This window comes from Octodon degus, unplaced genomic scaffold, assembly GCF_000260255.1.
Source record: "Octodon degus isolate 3935 unplaced genomic scaffold, OctDeg1.0 scaffold00058, whole genome shotgun sequence".
NCBI lineage: Eukaryota > Metazoa > Chordata > Mammalia > Rodentia > Octodontidae > Octodon > Octodon degus.
This window is the reverse complement of record NW_004524634.1, coordinates 4,420,675-4,438,288: the sequence shown is the minus strand read 5'-3', so window position 1 is coordinate 4,438,288 and position 17,614 is coordinate 4,420,675. Positions and strand designations below refer to the sequence as shown.

Genomic DNA, 17,614 nt, shown 5'->3' with positions numbered 1-17,614 from the left:
AACTGAGACTCCCCTGCCTCAGCCTCAAAAGTGCTGGGATTCCAAGTACATGCTACCATTCCCAGCTTAATAAACTTTTTAATATAATTTCAGAACGTTACTGGTAATATAAGTATTCTGCAGTACTACAAATACAATCCTGTCTCTCTTGATGCTGACTATATTAAAATTCCAGTGTCAGAAACTATGTTTAAAAAAATAGATTGGCTACTGCCACTCAACTGTACACCTGAAAAGGTAAGTTTCATGTGTTTGTATATTGCACTATTATCACACATACACACAGGCAGACTATTTTTTCCAGTCTCATTGCACAAGTTGACTAATGGATTAAGACATTAAATTATTTACTCAGCAACTCGTATATATGCCACCACTCTAGTACTAGGTAGTCTTTAGGATTCTGACCGAGAGAACATTGCTATTTAAAATGTTAATAGGTATAAAACTACATGCAATGGATAGTAAACATTTTTAAAGATTACTCTTAGTATTTTGTCAAGCATGCATCACATAGTAATTTTAGACATTAGAAAAAAAAAGTGAAGAATAAAGTAGCAAACAGGCATCTGCTTCAACCCCCATTTTAATGTGTATGACTGACTTTCCTACCTCAGCATCTTGAGATTTGGCGATGTCCACTAAAGTCTTTGCTGCAGGATGGACGACATCGAGAAGTTTCAAAATTGTGGCCCCATCATTAGAAATTGTTGCTTTGCCTTAAAAGAAAAACAAAATAACTTGAAGTCCCTTTTAAAAATTCTGTCTTCTAGGGGCTGGCGAGATGGCTCAGTGGTCTAAAGCACCTACTTGGAACAAGCTTGGCAAAGCATCAGGGACCGCGGTTCAATCCCCCAGCACCACATGCCAGCCAGCCCCGCCCCCTGGTGGGCTGAGCTGGCCACACACACACACACAATAAATAAATAAATAAATAAATGTTTTTAAAAAAAAATTCTGTCTTCTAGCTGGCCTTGGAGTCCACTTTTCACTGAGATGAGGAAGAAGGGATCACAGTAGGAATGCAAAAGAAAAAGACTAGCCTGATTTTATAGAGTCCGCTCTACATACAATGAGCTCAAATCACAAGCGCTTAAGCCGTGGGCTCCTGATTTCCCTTGAACAGCCATTAGTACAATTAAGTCAGATGCAGAAAAATGTTGTAAATGACATAAATAACTACTTAGATATCCTTAACACATATTAATTAACAGACTAAAACATAAAGGGCAGTTTTCTCCTGTCTTGGCAGCATGATGCAATGGATGTGACCACTGAGAACTCCAGCTGGTTCTACTTTACGTTTCTAAGCCACATTTTCCCATGAGGCACCAGCTCCTGAGCCCAGGTTCTCCCATGTATGCCCGAAAAGGCTTGGTGTGATGATTTACTCTCGCCAGCCTGATTAACTTCAGAAATACTAGACAGTAAAACACACTTCTGGATGTGTGGAACATGAGGGCGTGACCTCAGGACTCCATTCCCTAGCCCCCTCCCCTGGCTCTTCCCAAACTTTCTGCTTTCTGGGACCCAGGAGTGTAGCAGCTTTCCTCCTTAGCAGGCATGGACTGAAACCTCTGAAAACAAACCTTTCTATATAAGTTGTGTGTGTCAGGTATTTTTATCCCAGCAATGAAGAACTAATATCCTCAGCATTCAGACAATGCACATAGCAGAACCACTTTAGATTGAGTAATCCCTTAGAGACCTCACAAACAGTGGATTTCTGAGCCTAGTCCCAAACACTCCCCATATACCTGTCTCCTGCATACATGCCTGAGGAAACCTATACTTACCTCGGCCATCTACAATAAGCTTGTCCATGCCACGGGGACCTAGAGTGGTTCTTACAGCCTCGGCAACCACCTGGCAGGCACTGATGTTACTCACAAGCTGAGGGATGCCTTGGGAGCTGTCAGTTCCCTCTTTCAACAGTATAACTGGTGTGGGCTGGAAAAGAAAGTAGAATTGACTGCTTTTAATAACCATCTATCACAACATATTCTAATAAATATTTTAAAATTTTAAAAAGCTATTACAATGAGACTCAAAGGGGGAAAAGGGGAGGAAAATTGCTCCCAACTGCACAAAACAGAATTAACTGAGGAACTCTCTAAACCATAGTCCCCACTGTCTGTCCACTACAGCCATTCTTCAACTGCCCCTATCCCAGAGCAGACCCCAATCTATCCTGCAGGTGTGCCAGACGGTGGTTTGGGAAACATCAGTCTAGTACAGAAAAACAAATCATGGGTTAACCAGTGCCCAGCTTAATGAACATGGCCTTTCCAACTTCTAACCTTTTTCTCTGTGCTGAGGTTTAGGTCACAGCCCATGAAGAAGCAACAAGCCTACCCAAGGCTTATCCTCAGCAAAACATCTGGCTATCTATGTTGCAGTTCAATCTCAGAGACAGAGGGGGGCACTGGTTACACAAGATGCTGACAGCATGAGGTGCTGTTCTGAGATGCCCAGCAGGCAGCCTCAGCAGTTATCTCAAGCTGGAGCACAGGAAAACAGGTAGAAAAACTGTACCCTGTCTTGCCTCCCAAAACACTAATCCATACAAAATGTTTCCACCTTTCATGTTTGTGACTGATCTCCAACCAGATTTCCCAATAATGTCTCTCTTTCTCTTCTGCACTGAGCTCCAGAGGGTAATTATCCCTGTAAGGGCTTCACTTGCAGACTTACTTCAGAAATTCTAGGAATACAGTTTGCTCAAAAGGATCTGCTTAGACAGCTTCCTTCTCACGACCAGCTGCATGGACTCCTGTCTTGACAGCATGATGCAATGGATGTGACCACTGAGAACTCCAGCTGGTTCTACTTTACGTTTCTAAGCCATATTTTCCTATGAGGCACCAGCTCCTGAGCCCAGGTTCTCCCACGTATGCCTGAAAAGGCTTGGTATGATGGTTTAATCTCACCAGCCTGATTAGCTTCAGAAATACTAGACAGTGAAACACACTTCTGGATGGGCCTGGGTGGAACATGAGGACGTGACCTCAGGACTCCATTCCCTAGCCCCCTCCCCTGGCTCTTCCCAAACTCTGTTTCCTGGGACCTGGTGTAGCAGCTTTCCTCCTTAGCAGACATGGACTGAAACCTCTGAAAACATGAGCAAAAATAAATCTTTCTATATAAGTTGTACATGTCAGGTATTTTTATCCCAGCAATGAAGAGCTAATATCCTCAGCATTCAGGACAATGCACACAGTACTGTACAGGGCAAATTAGAGCTCTCTCTGTAACCAAGCCCAAACTTTCAGAGATAAGCACTATCTTGACTTCTCAATATCTAACAATGTTATTTTCTGAGGTACTAGGGATCAAACTTAGGTCACTGAACTTGCCAGACAGGTGCTTATACCACTGAGCTATCTCCCAGGATCTTGTCTAATTAATTTTGTGTGAAACAAAATGTAGTAAGGGGAAAATACTATTTAAACACACTGTCAGTTATATGTGTGCTAGTGGCTGTAATGCAAATTATTTCTTACTGTGGTGTGCAATGAAAGTGTTAAGGCCACTGGCCTTGTCCATCCCTACGGGTGCTTCAGTTATTGAGCAAGGCACAAGAAAGCACAGGGCAGTCCCAGCTTAATAATAAGGAGTGAGGAACTCACATTCCAGGAAAAAAAAAAAAAAAAAAAAAGACAAGAGCCTCGTATATTCACTGAGTAATTCCTTTAAAAATCCAACCTCTTTGGCCAATATAGCTGAAGAGGAATGAGCAAGAGGAAGATCAGAATAAAGCTAGAGACAGGCAGATAGTAGATCACATACACACCTGAGAATGGCCAGGACAAGAAGCTTAGATTTGATTTCTACAAAGAAGGGCAGCCCTGGAAAAGTTTTTAGCAGAATGGCTTGCTGTGATTTATGTTAAAATCAAAACAAAAACCACTGTAGAAAATGGGTAACAGGCAAGGTAAAATATGTATGTGTATAAAAAGGGATTGAAAAGATGCTTGAGAAACTAAGGAATAAGAGTACAGATAACTTAATACATTACACATTGTTTTAAGAAAGAAGACCTGTCAAAAGATGTTTTGAAAAAGGGAAGGAGACCAAAAGAGAGAAGGGTATAGATAAAAACAAAGAGAAAAAAAATTAACATGTGTTATGTGCATCACTCCCTATGATGAATGTAATTATTATGTACTGTAATAAAATGTGCCAATACAAATTTTTTTAAAAACAAAATTTATCAAGTAAGTACATATCACTGGATTTTCTTTCTTTTCTTTTTATGTATTTAGCACAGCGTCTACAGGGTTTCACTACACAGATCAGACTCAAGAGTGATCTTCCTGTTTTCAGCCTCCCAAGCACTGGGATTACAGGCACACCACCACCACGCTGTCTCAATCTGCTGTGCCCCAGGGGCAGGCCTGTCACGGCATGTGATGCTGGGGATCAAACCTGGTCCCTGTGCTTTGCCTAAGCAGGCATTTTAGTCAACTGAGCTATCTTCTTTCTTCTAAAGAATGCTTGTCAGATAATTAACATTATTATTTCATGGGTTATATCAGGCAGTGCCAGTAACAGTTGAATTTTCAGTACCAAAAGTTACTTAATAATTCTTCCTTTGTGGCTGGATATACAAACTAATGTGTTTTTGTTTTTTGGGGGGGGAACCGGGGATTGAACTCGGGCCTCTGCGCTTGCCAGGGAAGCGTTTATTCTACTGAGCCATCTCCCCAGCCCCCGTTTTTTTTTTAAATGTATTTAGTACAGGGTCTCACTACACAGATAGGACTAATAGTGATCCTTGAATCTCGGATCAGGTACAGAACTACAGAGAAATTTCTTTCCTTTTTTGGAATGTCCTAGGTCAGACAGCATTCTTTTGGGCCCTTCAGAAGGCCTGGGCCCTGGAGTCTTGAGTAAGGGGAAGATTTATCTCCTAAAAGGCCCCACCTTTTCTTACTCCTGTTAAATCATTCCTTGGTACACTCTTAAACTTCCTGTTGTCCATCTGTGCCTTGGTTGGAAATTTACGCTGCAAAATTAAAAACGAAACTGAAGGGCCAGCAAGATAGCTCGGTGGACTAAGCACCTATTTAGGCAAGTGCAGGGACCCAGTTCAATTCCAGGCATCACATGCTGTGCCGGCCCCGCCTGTGGTGGCCCCACTATCAGGCACGCAGAGCCAGCCACCAACTCTGGGTGTGGTGGTCCATGTCTATAATCCCAGTACCAGGAAGGCTGAAAATAGGAGGATCACTGCAAGTCTGAGCTGTGTAGTGAGACCCTATCCCAACTACATTAAAAAATAAATAAATAACAAGCTGAGCATGGCGGCACACTCCTGTACTCCCAAGACCACGCTGAGTTGAATGCCAGCCCGGGCTGCATAGTGAACTGAAACAGAGGACCATATGGCAAGACCCTGCCTTTAAAAACTAAAAAACAAAACAGAAATCCAATTTCAATCAAGTATTTTTCTTAACACCTTTAAATAGTTCTTTCATCTCTTCAATGGGCTAATACTACAATGCTTCTGTAAAAGTATTCTCATTTTTACTACCCATCTACAAAACCACTTTCTTACTACTAGGCCAGCAACCCAATCCCCTGATTTTTCCAAAACTTTTCTCTGTAACAGTAAACAGAGGCATTTGGAAACCCCATAACTCAATTCCCCCCAGCCCACCACTTTTTTTAAATTGTCATCCATCTTCCCAAGTAAGAATGATTCAAACAGATTGTGGGGGCCAGCCAGATAGCTCAGTGGATTAAAGCACCCACTTAGGCAGATGCAGGGGACAGGACTTCGATTCCTGGCCTGCCATGCTGGCCCTACCCCAGGGGGTGTGCTGAGAGGGCAATTGAAACTGGGTGTGTGGGGCTGGAGAGATGGCTCAGTGGTCTAAAGCACCTACTTGAAACAAGCTTGGCAAAGCACAGGGACCGCGGTTCGATCCCCAGCACCACATGCCAGCCAGCCCCGCCCCCTGGTGGGCTGAGCTGGCCACACACACACACAATAAATAAATGTAATAAAAATAAATAAATATATTTAAAAAAAAAAAAGAAAGAAAGAAACTGGGTATGGTCATGCATGCCTGTAATCCCAGTGCTTGGGAGGCTGAAAAACAGGAAGGATCACTGTAAATCCAATCTGTGTAGTGAGACCCTGTACTAAATACACACACATACACACACACACACACACACACACACACAAATTAGTTGTATATCCAGCCACAAATGAAAAATTATTAAGTAACTTTTGGTACTGAAAATTCAACTATTACCTGGGACTGCCTGATATAACCCATGAAATAATAAGCACTAGTTTCTAGGCTTTAAAAAACAACAACAACAACAAAAAATGGCAGTAGGGTAGCCCTCAATTTCCTGAGAATACTTAAACACAAAGACAGGATTTCAAAGCAGCTGACTACAGTCCCCAAGTTCCCTATGCTTTGGAGGACCTATAGAGATGGAAAACTGGGAAATGGAAAGATCCCATAGGGACAGAAGAGCCAGCAGAGCTGGCATAAGCTAAGCTGGCCCAAGGATGACGGGTTCTCTCTCATTATGTCTCATTGCTATGGCAAACCCACCTTTTGTCCCTAATTTTTTTTTTTTTTTTGTATTTAGGACAGGATCTACAGGGTGTACAGCGTCTCACTGTGTAGCTCAGACTCGCAGTGATCCTCCTGTTTACAGCCTCTCAAATGCTGGGATCACAAGCACACGCACCATGCCCCGTCTCAACTGCCATCTCAGCGTGCCCTAGGGGGCGGCTGGTTGGCACAGCAGGCTGGGGAATCAAACTCCCAGCCCCTCCTAGTATTACTTTCAAATTCTCTCATTTTTATGCCTTGGTATTTTGCCATGGGAATTATGAAAGACCCTGTAGTTTTATCTTAATGACTTCCCTCTTCATTCTCCTACAATCACAGCACTTGAGAAGCTGAGGCAGGAGAGCCTAAACTGAGATCCTGACTGAAAACTAATTTTCAAAAGCTTGATGTTTTATAAAACAAGGCCAACTGTTTATATACCAAGGTACTCACAGTTCAATACCACAAAGCCTGGGACATATAATGTCCAAGCTATCCCAGAGTCACAAGATTGTTTCAGGGATCTTTTTTATCTCTCCTCAACAAAGCAGGCTTCTAGAACCCCAGAGACCAATTTCATAAGAAGAGGAATCCTGTTGGAAATTTCACATTCCAAAAGACACATCCAGCTGGGAAATGAGTCAGTCTGACAAAACAGGAATCATCAGTTCAGGTAAAACTCAAGTGTGGTCCGAGGCCCGTGGGTAATGGTTTTTTTCACAGTACAAAAGACTTTGTTCTAAAAAACAAAACAAAACAAAACACCAAAAACAAAATAAAAATAAAAATAAACAAAGAAGGGGGGGCAGGGCCAGGGAGATGGCTCAGGAGAATAAGCACTTGCCTGGCAAGCACAAGGGCCTGAGTTCAATCCCTGGTTCCACCAAAACAAACAAAGAAACAAAAACTTTGTTCCGATTGCAAGTTCCTTTGAAAGCTCTTCTGGTGGTCTTGGCAGCAGGACATACTACAGGGAGAAGAGGCGACAAGCCACCCCCTAGCTAACAGTTTCTGAGAGCTTACTACTTGCCTGACACTGCACGTTTAATTCACTTAACCACATAAAACAGTATCTATTGCTATTACCTCTAAGTGACTAATGACCAGTGAAACAGGAACCACTATGGTAGATGGAACAGTGTAGGATAAAAGGTTGAAACAACAAAATAAATTCCTCAGAGCACTACAGTATTAATTTTCACATTTCAACAAACCTGTTATGAGACTCTAATAAAACAGCAAAAACCAGAATGTTTCCATACAATGAGAAAATGTTCTCAAGAAAGGAAAAAAAAAAACAAAAAACCCAAACACTAAACTCTCTCCACCTCCTCTTTTTTTTTCTTTCAGACAGGGTCTTGTTTTGTAGTTCAGGCTGGCCTACAAGTGACTACATAGCCCAGGTTGGCATTAAACTCTCGGCAATCACCCTGCCTCAGCCTCGCGAGTGCTGAGATTACAGGCAAGTGCTGGGATTACAGGCGTGCATTCCTACACCTTGCTCCACTTGCTCTTAAATCAACTTAAAATCACTAACTGTAGGAGTCACATAGTTAGAATACATCTACCCCCTAATCAGCTTCCCAAAAACTTAAGGCTACTTTCAGTCAGGCATGGGGTATGCCTATAATCCTGCCACTCAAGAGGCTGAGGCAGGAGAATCACCAGTTCAAAGCCAGTTTCAACTATATAACAAGACCCTATCTCAAAAAAAAAAAAAAAAAAAAGCTGCTTTTGCTGAAAACAGTGACTCTTCCTTTGGTCCTACAGGATGACTAAAATGGGATAGGGCTAGGGATGTAGCTCAGTGACACAGCGCATGCCTGGCAAGCAAGAGGTCATGAGTTCGGTTCCCAATACCATAAAATAAAAGGCATGCCATCTGTCTTCATATTATGTCTGTTCCCCTACTGTCTTAACTCTTGAGTCACATTCAACTTAGCTCTGCATGTAGACATGCAGATCATTTAAGAAATATTATGTGACAGGGACAATAGCACACACCTATAATCTCAGCATCTCTGGGAGGCTAAGGCTATTTCAAGCCCAGCCAGGACAATTAGGAGACCCTGTCTCAAAATTAAAAAAAAAACTTAAAGAGGCAATAAATATCATGTGGAGGTACAAATTCCCTCTGATGAATGTTATCACTGCATGTATCTAAAACGTACCAACAAAATTTTTAAAAAAATTTTAAAAGGGCTAGGGATGTACCTCAATGCAAAGGTTTGCTTTAATCCCCAGTAAGATACACATGGAAAACAAAATGTTTTGCTGAGACTATACTACCACACTAATGTGGTTTATTGCCCACTGAAGCTGGTACTTTTTACCCCCCTTTTGCTTTTTTTCAGCAGGTCGAGCACTAACAGTCCTGCAGCCCTATAAACATTTATATAAAATACTGAAACCAACTTTAAGAGTAACTTCTGAGCAAAGCTGACTGCCTGTTAGCCCATCAAATACAAAGCCAAGATATTTTGTGCAAGATGGTGATGCCAGATACAAGAGCCAACAGCCTCTAGGAACATGTAAGAGTAGACTGTGAACGCCTGGGGGTCCATGTCCACCACACACACACACACACACACACACACACACAAATACATTTTTTGGAACCACCCTCCTGGCCAATGGAAATTATCTGACTTTAGCGTACCCCAGGAAACCAATACAGATCTGCTCCTCTTTCTTTTGTTGAGTAGTAGCCTGGTCACTGTCTCAACCACCTGCTCATTCCCTTTAACCAAAGCCCGGTTTGGCTGAAGCCCCTTTCTCGCTCCCCTCATAAAGCTTTCTGTGCAGGAGTATGTATGCTTGCAGTACTTGACCCAGCTTTGTGTCCATCATCTGTGAGCTGAGAGCTCACCTTCTGGTGTCACCAGTGTTCGGAGCATCTGAAGCTGGAAAGTAATTACACATGAGCTCTTCAAGGTACGTAACAAGCTGCTGGAGCTAGTAAACTGTTTGCTGGATAGAGGGTGAAACTGTCATCAACCTCTTGAGGGTATAAACAAATGCTCTACAGTTCTTGGGCAGGTTCTTCTCCTTTGTTCGAGAGAGCACCTCCATCCAACCCAGCTACTGTCTCTTGTCCTTCTTTTCCTTATTTTCACTGAGGGTCCCTCCCCAGGTATAACAAGAGTTCAACAGATTCCTACAACCAGAAATTAGATAACATGCTCAGAGTCACACAGCTATATATGGCAGAGCTGAGTATTACAGTCATTGATTCGTCCTTCATCTTTTTCTTCCCATCCTTTATCTTGACAGCTACACTGTTTGTACTGCCTCTGCACATTGACTAAGAAGCATTGGTAATGTTACATGGTGTGGTGGCACCCACCTGTAATCCCAGCACTCAAAAGGCTGAGGCAGGAAGATCACAAGTTTGAGGTCAACCTGGGCACACCAGGAGTTTAAGGCCAGGCCAGCCTACTACTAGTGAGAACCTGTTTCAAAAAGAAAGGAGGAAAAAAAAAAAACAACAAAGAAAGAAGACCAAACAAAAATAGGCAATGTTGCACAGAAATTGAAACAGAAAAGAATGGCATTAAGGGAGATGTACAGACAGATGTTTCTGAATAAGTTTCCTACACTTTGATTGAGTACCAGCTGGATTCACAAGACAGTAGCTGAAGGAACACCTAACAGGTGTCAGTCTAAAGTCTAACAGGACAAGAAGCTGCAGGAAGGAAGGGCAGGTAACAGAATACCATGTGGAAATTTTTTTTTTTTTAATGTATTTAGTACAGGGTCTACAGGGTCTCACTACACAGATCAGACTCATAGTGATCCTCCTGTTTTCAGCCTCCCAAGAGCTGGGATTACAGGCATGCACCACCACGCCCACTCTCCATCACCATCTCAGTGATGGTTCTCCCCCACCTCCAAGCAGGGGCTGAGCTATCTGGCCAGCCCTCTGGGTGGAATTATTAAACCAAAGTGAGTCGAGTATGCTGGCACACGCCTGTAACCCTAGTACTTGGGAATATGAAGGAGATTAGCTGCGAGTTTGAAGCCAGTCTAGGCTACATACAGTGAGTTCAAGGCCAGCCTGAACTAAAAAGCTGTTTTAACGACAACCCACAACCCCAAATGAGTAAGTGAACCACCAATGCACAGGACTCTGCCATCAAACACTCCCTTAGAATCTAGCCCTGTTTTGGTAAGGACTCAGGCGACAGCACAGAAGTTTGAGATCCACAGAAGGCATCTGAAGCTCTTAGGAGCAGATAAATTGGGTTTGATAAGGTTACAGAAAGCTTAGGCTTCAACACCGACATTACCTGCACACACACAATTCTCTGAAAATGAAAGCCTGAGTTAGGTGGCCAACTAACTAGAAGTCCTGTCTAGTCACAAGGCCGGTCCCGGTCTTCCCACCTCTGACAGCATGTCCCCACCAGCCTTGCCAATTCTCCTGTCCGAGAGTCCGCACCTCCAGCAACCAGCTGGCCTGGTACATTCAAAGGGCAAGCACATATATACTAGTTACTGTCTGCGTGAGTGTGTGGATTCACGAACAAACGTAGTCTACTTCCACGCACGCAACAGCAGGCAGGCTAGACAACAGCAAGCAACCACACTAAGAGGCTGAACTGGGCGTAACACAAGGTCCTCATGGCTGTGAGTGCTAGAGGCGCAACCTTTTTTTTTTTTTTTTAACCTCCCGCGCTCTCCCAGCCAGCCCGAGATTTCCAGTCTGGCTGCCGACAGTGTACGCACGCTCAACCCGCACTCATTTCACAGGTCCTGACTGCAGAGAAGCTGGAAAGAGGAACCCGCGACGTGGGTTCGAGGTCCGCAAGCACCCTGGGATCTGTAGTCACCCGCCCGCCTAGAACCTTAAATTTCACAAAGCCATCGCTAACGGCTCTTGCTCTATGCCTGTTTTGAGGGAGGCCGCTACTGGCCAGGATCTCTCCCAGGTAGCAGAGTTGGGACAAGGTCAAAGGCAGATGACGGAAAAGGGGCCTAGAGAACAGACACCGGCTGGGTAGCGCTGTCTATCGACCAGATGGCAGTGGATGGCGATGGATGCGCGGGACGCCACTCACCATCATTTTGGCAACTTCTTCAGGGGCTCGCTACTCCGTTCTCCGTGTTCCGGCCGCCCAGATAGCCCACAATGCTCCGCGCCAAAGAAGTTCCTAGAAGCTTCGTCAAAAGAGGAAGGCGCGAGAGCCACTTCCGCCACTCTATGGTTTGCTACCAAAGAGTTGCTGTGGCTAGAAGGGCCGGGAGGCTGGGCCTCGAGTTCTAGCTCAAGTCGATGTGTTGAGGCTGAATTACGGGTGTGCTCCTTTCTCTTTGATTATGTAGCATCCTTGCTCGGTTCCCTTCCCCCTTTGGACACCAGACCAAGACATGCAACAAAAGCAAACATTTATTGAACGCCTACTGTGGGATAGGTTCACAATAAACTAAGCAAACATCTTATGTGAGTGATCTCCTTTAACTCTTAACAACCCTAGCGCATTGGTACTGTTATTGTGCATATAATACAGAGGTGGCCGAGAGGTTAAGAAAGGTGTCCACAGTCACTTGGAGGCACAGCAAGTGGGAGCGAAACGGGCGTGGGAAACTGGCTCCAGAGCCGGCTGTCAGGTTGCGCGCAGTCAGCGCCTCCTCGCAGGTGAGGTGCATCATAATTTGCCAACTGTGAGCGCTCAAGTGGTGATGGAACTGGATCGAGGACCGCCTGGGCTCTATACTAATCCCATCCCCCAGGAGGGGTTGGGGACGGACGGGAACCCCCGGGGGAAGGAGAGTGACCATTGAGTGAAGTTGACCCAACCAAGAGCCGCAGGCCAGGACTTTCCGTAGCTGAAGAGCTCCTATAAACCTCCTACTTATACCCATCCTCCTTGGCCCGCCCACTGCCAACCACGTCCTGAGGAGTTGAGTCTATACTAAGAAACAAGGGGAGGGGCGGGGGTGAGAGCCAGCAGCTGCTTTGAGTTTAGGCCAATCATCCATTGGCCCCACTTCTCTTGGCCAATAGAAAGTGGGCTAGGGCGTAGAGGCGGAAAATGAGCAGGAGTGAAGGCCAATCATCTGTGGACCTCGTTTTCGTCCACCAACCAGAGAGGAGAGCGGGTCTGGGGGCGGGAGACCGGAGCAGCTGTCAGGCTAAAGTCCAGCGAGCTACGGGCCGCTGGACAGCAGAAGAAAGCGAAGCGCAGCGCGGGGCCCGGCCCTGGAGATGGTCCCCGGCGCTGCGGGCCGGTGGTTTCTGGTGTTCTGGCTGCCCGCGTACGTCGCGGCCCACGGTGAGCTGCAACGGGCGGGGCTGCGCTGCGGGGCGGGGCTGGTTGTCCAGCTTGCACACGTCTCGGGGCCGGGGGCCACGGGTCACCTTGGGGACCCCACGAGTTCGGAGACGAGTAGGTATAGGGACGGGTGGCCGGAATGAGTGGGTGCTGGCCCTTAGGGACATTGAACTAGGTGCAGACTGAACCTAGATTGAGTCCTCCGCTCCCCAGTTCGAAGTAGGTCCCACCAACCCCCTTCAACTAAAACTAACCCAGGTGATCTAAGACACAACCAGAATGAGATACAGGGACAGCTGGAAATAAAAGCTGGAGACACATGTGCACATGTGAGCATTCGCATGCGTATACAGCACGAATTCCTCTACACGTGGGCTCACACGCAGAAGCATGTACACAACTCGCTTGCGCCTTCACAAGGACATAAGCGTATACACCTACACACATATATGAGCACATACATATATACCTACAATTTACACACAGATAAGGATATGCAAAAGCCAAGCAACGGTGTGGGTGGAAAAGGGGTTGTTTTAACACCAATCTGGTAAGCCTTCCTGAGAGGTGCATGTGAATCTGATGGGGACTCTGTCATTCCTAGAACAAAGGCCATATAACCCAGTGCCAAGCCCATGAAGCTCTGTCTGGTGGCTGTGATTTGGGCAAGAACAGCTGGATCATAGTGACCGGTTGCCTAGTGGCCACAGCTGTGGCCCTAGCTTCTTTGAGCATTCATCAATCATTCTTAGCACTAAGGAATCTGGAGAGTCAAGTCCCCAGGTTAAAACATTAAACTCTGGGGCTGGGGAGATGGCTCAGTGGAATAAGCACTTGCCTGGCAAGTGCAAGGGCCTGAGTTCAATCCCTGGTTCCACAAAAACCAAAACAAAAAACAAACATTAAACTCTGACGCTGAAAAGAAATTCTTATACTACCAAAAAATCTTGTAGTTCTGGCAATTCTCTTGCTAATGGTAGTGGAAAATGATATAGTTGTTCTTTCACTCCAAAACCTTTACTGAGCACCCACTATAACCCAGCCACTATGCTAGGCATTGGGGATTCAGCATTGAATTTATGCAAATTTATAATCCGTGTCCCACTGGAGAGGCAGACATTAAGAATTATAGATATTGTATAATTACAAATTATATTGAAAGCATCAATTGAGACAACATACAGTTTTAAATGGGCAAAGGAGTGGGCAATCATAAGACATATCTTTCTCTGATAAAATGACATCAAATCTATGACCTTAAGGATGACTAGGAGTAAGCCACACAAAGTGAAGGTGCAGCTGGCATGTGCCTGTAATCTCAGCTACCTGGAAGGTAAAGGAAGGTGGATTACAAGTTCAAGGCCAGTCTGGGCAACTTAGTGAAACCCTGTCTCAATACATTTTTTTTTTTTTTTTGCGGAACTGGGGATTGAACCCAGGCCCTTGTGCTTTGCCAGGGAAGCGCTTATTCCACTGAGCCATCTCCCCGGCCCCTTCAAGACATTTTTTAAAAGGAGTGGACTTGCCTGGCAAGCGCAAGGGCCTGAGTTCAATCCCCGGTTCCGCCAAATAAATAAATAAATAAATAAATAAATAAATAAATAGGTGAAGGTAGAATGCGGATGTAGCCAAGTGGTAAGATGCTTAGCACCAAAAAGAAAAAAGTGAAGGTGAGATGTGAATAGGGATCCTTTCCAAAGAGGTAACAGCTTGCAAGAAGATACAAATGCAAATACTAAAAAGAGCTAGCGTAATTTGAACACAGGAAGAGGGAGATGAGATTGTAGTAGTGGCCAGGGGTCAGATCTAGCAGAGGCTTGTACCACACAGTAAAGAGTGTAGACTTTACAAAGGAAATTAGTGAAGGATGTTAAAACCCTGGAAGTCATAATGTAATTACTAAGGTGTCTAAAGATACTAAGTTGTTAAAAAAAAAAAAAAAAGATACTAAATTGTTGTTTGGAGGATGGACTTTATTTAGGGAGCAAGAATGGAGGCAGATGGGAACTGAGACAGGATTGCTTAAACTTAGGAGTTGGAAACTAACCTGGGCAACATAGCAAAGCTCAAAAGAAAAAGGACATGGAGGCAGATAGACTAAGAAGCTGCAATAGCCAGGCATGGTGGGACACACCTGCAATCCCAGCACTCAGGAGGCTGAGACAAGAGGATCACTGCAATTTGAGGACAGCCTGGGCTACAAAGTGAGTTTGAGTCCAACTGTAACTGCATAGTGAAACACTGTCTAAAAATGAAAAAAAGAAAAGCTGAAATAATCAGGACAAGAGATGATGGTGATTGGGCTCAGGGAATGGCAGTGAACCACAGTCAACTTCTAAGTTTCAGTGAGAATCTTCTTGTGTCTAGGACACTGCATGTCCATCCTGAAATTCCCTAGGTACACTTCAGAGCAAAGACAGACTAAAGCTCTGTCTTCTTGATTCACCTGTGTCAACAGCAACAGCAACACAGCTGCAGCAGCAGATATAGGTTACTAACACTATCAACTCCCCAGGGGAAAAAATATCCTGCTCACCCAGGGAATCCAATCTGGCTCCTGGACCTGACTACAGCTAGAAAAGTTGAAGCTCATGATTTGAACTCAAACCACTTTGTTCTTAGGGACTTTATCTGTTCTTTATCCTTCAGGCTTACGCATCCATGATTATTTGTATTTCCAAGTGCTGAGTCCTGGGGACATTCGATACATCTTCACAGCCACACCTGCCAAGGACTTTGGTGGTATCTTTGTAAGTTCAGCAACATCTCTGAGCTCTGATCTTCAGCCTCCCCGGGTTCCTTCACTGAGCTATGGTGTCCCTCTAATCCCTGCTGAGTGCAACAGGAAAAGCAGAATCTAGTTCTGTCTCCCAAGAGTGGAATTCAGAGAGAAAACACTTCCAACTACTCCACTGATCATACTTAGACCTGGGCATCATGGACAGACAGACAAGCTGTCTTCTTTGGGAACATGAAATAATGAAAAAACCATCAGTGTGGTGGTATACAACTGAAGGCCTAGCATTTTGGAAGCCTCAAGCAGGACTGCCACAAGTTTAAGGTCAGCTTGGGCTACTTAGTGAGTTCAAAGCCAGCCTGGATTACACAGTGAAACTCAGCCTTTAAAAAAAAAAGCAAAAACAGGGCATAGCTTTCTCTGAGTACCTACTCCCATTCCCTATGTATATAACCAGCTCCCTACTTATTTCACAGAAATGCAGTTAGCTTTGATAGTCACAGAGGCCTTTTGTGAGAATGACAAATGCTCAAGTGCTCAGCAACACTCCATATTTCCTTTACCCTTTGTGATACAGAGCCAGTGAAACAAGATCATCTGCCCAGTCTCTAAGCAGATGTGTCTCACCTGTCCAAATATCTGAACATTTTCAGCACACGAGGTATGAACAGATTCACCTTGTCCCTGCTGAACCTCCAGAGGCCTGCGGGGAACTCAGCAACGGCTTCTTCATTCAGGACCAAATCGCTCTGGTGGAGAGGGGGTAAGGAATGCACAAGCGTAAGGCAGCCTGAGACCATGGCTAGTGGTGGTGCTGTGAAATAGTTGTTTTTGAATGATCATCCTTTAAAGGTCTTGAAATGCCTTAATTATCAAAGTTTTTCACTATGTGTTGAGGGGCCTTTATAACAAGTTCCTCATGGTCCTTTCTTCCTCTTAGGGTTGTGGGATGGGGAAGGGGTAGCTAGGCCCTTCTTTTGCTTCAGTCTCACCACCTCTTCCAGAGGCTGCTCTTTCCTCTCCAAGACCCGAGTAATACAGGAGCACGGTGGGCGGGCAGTGATCATCTCTGACAATGCAGTTGACAACGACAGCTTCTATGTGGAAATGATCCAAGACAGTACCCAGCGCACGGCTGACATTCCTGCCCTCTTCCTGCTTGGCCGAGATGGGTAAGAGTTCCTTGTCTCTGGCTGCTCAGCACTAAGTGGGATGTCATGACTGGGAGATAATGGGTAATCATCACCTCCAAGTCACAGGCTTTGTATTGGGGTACCCCAGTTAGAAGGCAAAAAAGTTCTCAGGCTCTGGAACTCCCAGTGGGAAACAGTGGGGCAGGTGGGGTGCCAAGAAAGTGATCACCTCTCTTCCTGCCCTACCAGCTACATGATCCGTCGCTCTCTGGAACAGCATGGGCTGCCATGGGCCATCATTTCCATCCCAGTCAATGTCACCAGTATCCCCACCTTTGAGTTGCTACAACCACCCTGGACCTTCTGGTAGATCTGTTCCCACATTCCAGCCTGAAGTGACTCTGACCTGAGAAGGGGAAACCTACAAATTCCGCTATTTGGAATGTGGGAGCAGCATCTGGGGACAAGTGGAGCCAAGCAAGAGGAAAGTCATACCACTGGCTCCCCCTTCACCAAGGCTCCCAAGGACATCTTATGCTACAGGAAGAGGCAAGAGCCAGGCTCCAAGTCATCTGGAAGGAATCTAGAACAAAAGGAGCTAGAGACAGGCCACCTAACAGCTTTGACCTGTGACATTCCACCTGGTTCAACCTATCCAACCCATGGTCTCCTCCCAATGACCTTCACAAGAGTTGCTGGAGAGGTTTAAGTATTTGGGGCTAGGGACTCAATAAACCCTCACTGACTTCAGCAATAAAGTTCCTTATCAGGGTTCTGTCTCCTAGAATAAGAACACACAGGGGCTGGAGAGATGGCTCAGTGGTCTAAAGCACCTACTTAGAACAAGCTTAGCAAAAGCATCAGGGACCGCGGTTCAATCCCCCAGCA

At 45.1% G+C, this 17,614-nt stretch overlaps 2 protein-coding genes across 3 annotated transcripts in view; one reads left to right on the top strand and one right to left on the bottom strand.

Moving 5' to 3' along the window:
• Cct7 (chaperonin containing TCP1 subunit 7) overlaps window positions 1–11,747 on the bottom strand; it is a 22,672-nt gene extending 10,925 nt beyond the window's left edge. Inside the window, exons 1-3 of the mRNA XM_023718404.1 lie at window positions 11,642–11,747; window positions 1,797–1,950; window positions 613–719 (exon numbers count right to left, since the gene is read on the bottom strand). Of these exons, the coding sequence (XP_023574172.1) occupies window positions 613–719; window positions 1,797–1,950; window positions 11,642–11,647 (267 nt within the window). The 5' untranslated portion in view covers window positions 11,648–11,747. The remainder of the gene's footprint in view (window positions 1–612; window positions 720–1,796; window positions 1,951–11,641) is intronic.
• Window positions 11,748–12,675: 928 nt separating this feature from the next.
• On the top strand, window positions 12,676–17,497 carry Pradc1 (protease associated domain containing 1). 2 transcript variants are annotated; one of them, XM_004634089.2, is made up of 5 exons: window positions 12,676–12,856; window positions 15,506–15,606; window positions 16,247–16,356; window positions 16,598–16,765; window positions 16,976–17,497. In XM_004634089.2, exons 1-5 carry the CDS (start codon window positions 12,790–12,792, stop codon window positions 17,094–17,096), a joined length of 567 nt encoding a protein of 188 aa, XP_004634146.1. In that variant the 5' UTR covers window positions 12,676–12,789; the 3' UTR covers window positions 17,097–17,497. The 2 variants fall into 2 exon arrangements, with proteins under 2 accessions (XP_004634146.1, XP_023574179.1); XM_023718411.1 differs by having other exon boundaries at window positions 12,698–12,856; window positions 15,539–15,606.
• The last annotated feature ends 117 nt before the right edge of the window (window positions 17,498–17,614 follow it).

Bases quoted from the DNA above. Each gene is read 5' to 3' on its own strand.
- Pradc1 (XM_004634089.2), top strand. From the start codon at position 12,790: ATGGTCCCCGGCGCTGCGGGCCGGTGGTTTCTGGTGTTCTGGCTGCCC. The intron at 15,607-16,246 runs GTAAGTTCAGCA...GAACATTTTCAG, and splicing joins AGGACTTTGGTGGTATCTTT to CACACGAGGTATGAACAGAT. The intron at 16,766-16,975 runs GTAAGAGTTCCT...CTGCCCTACCAG, and splicing joins TTCCTGCTTGGCCGAGATGG to CTACATGATCCGTCGCTCTC.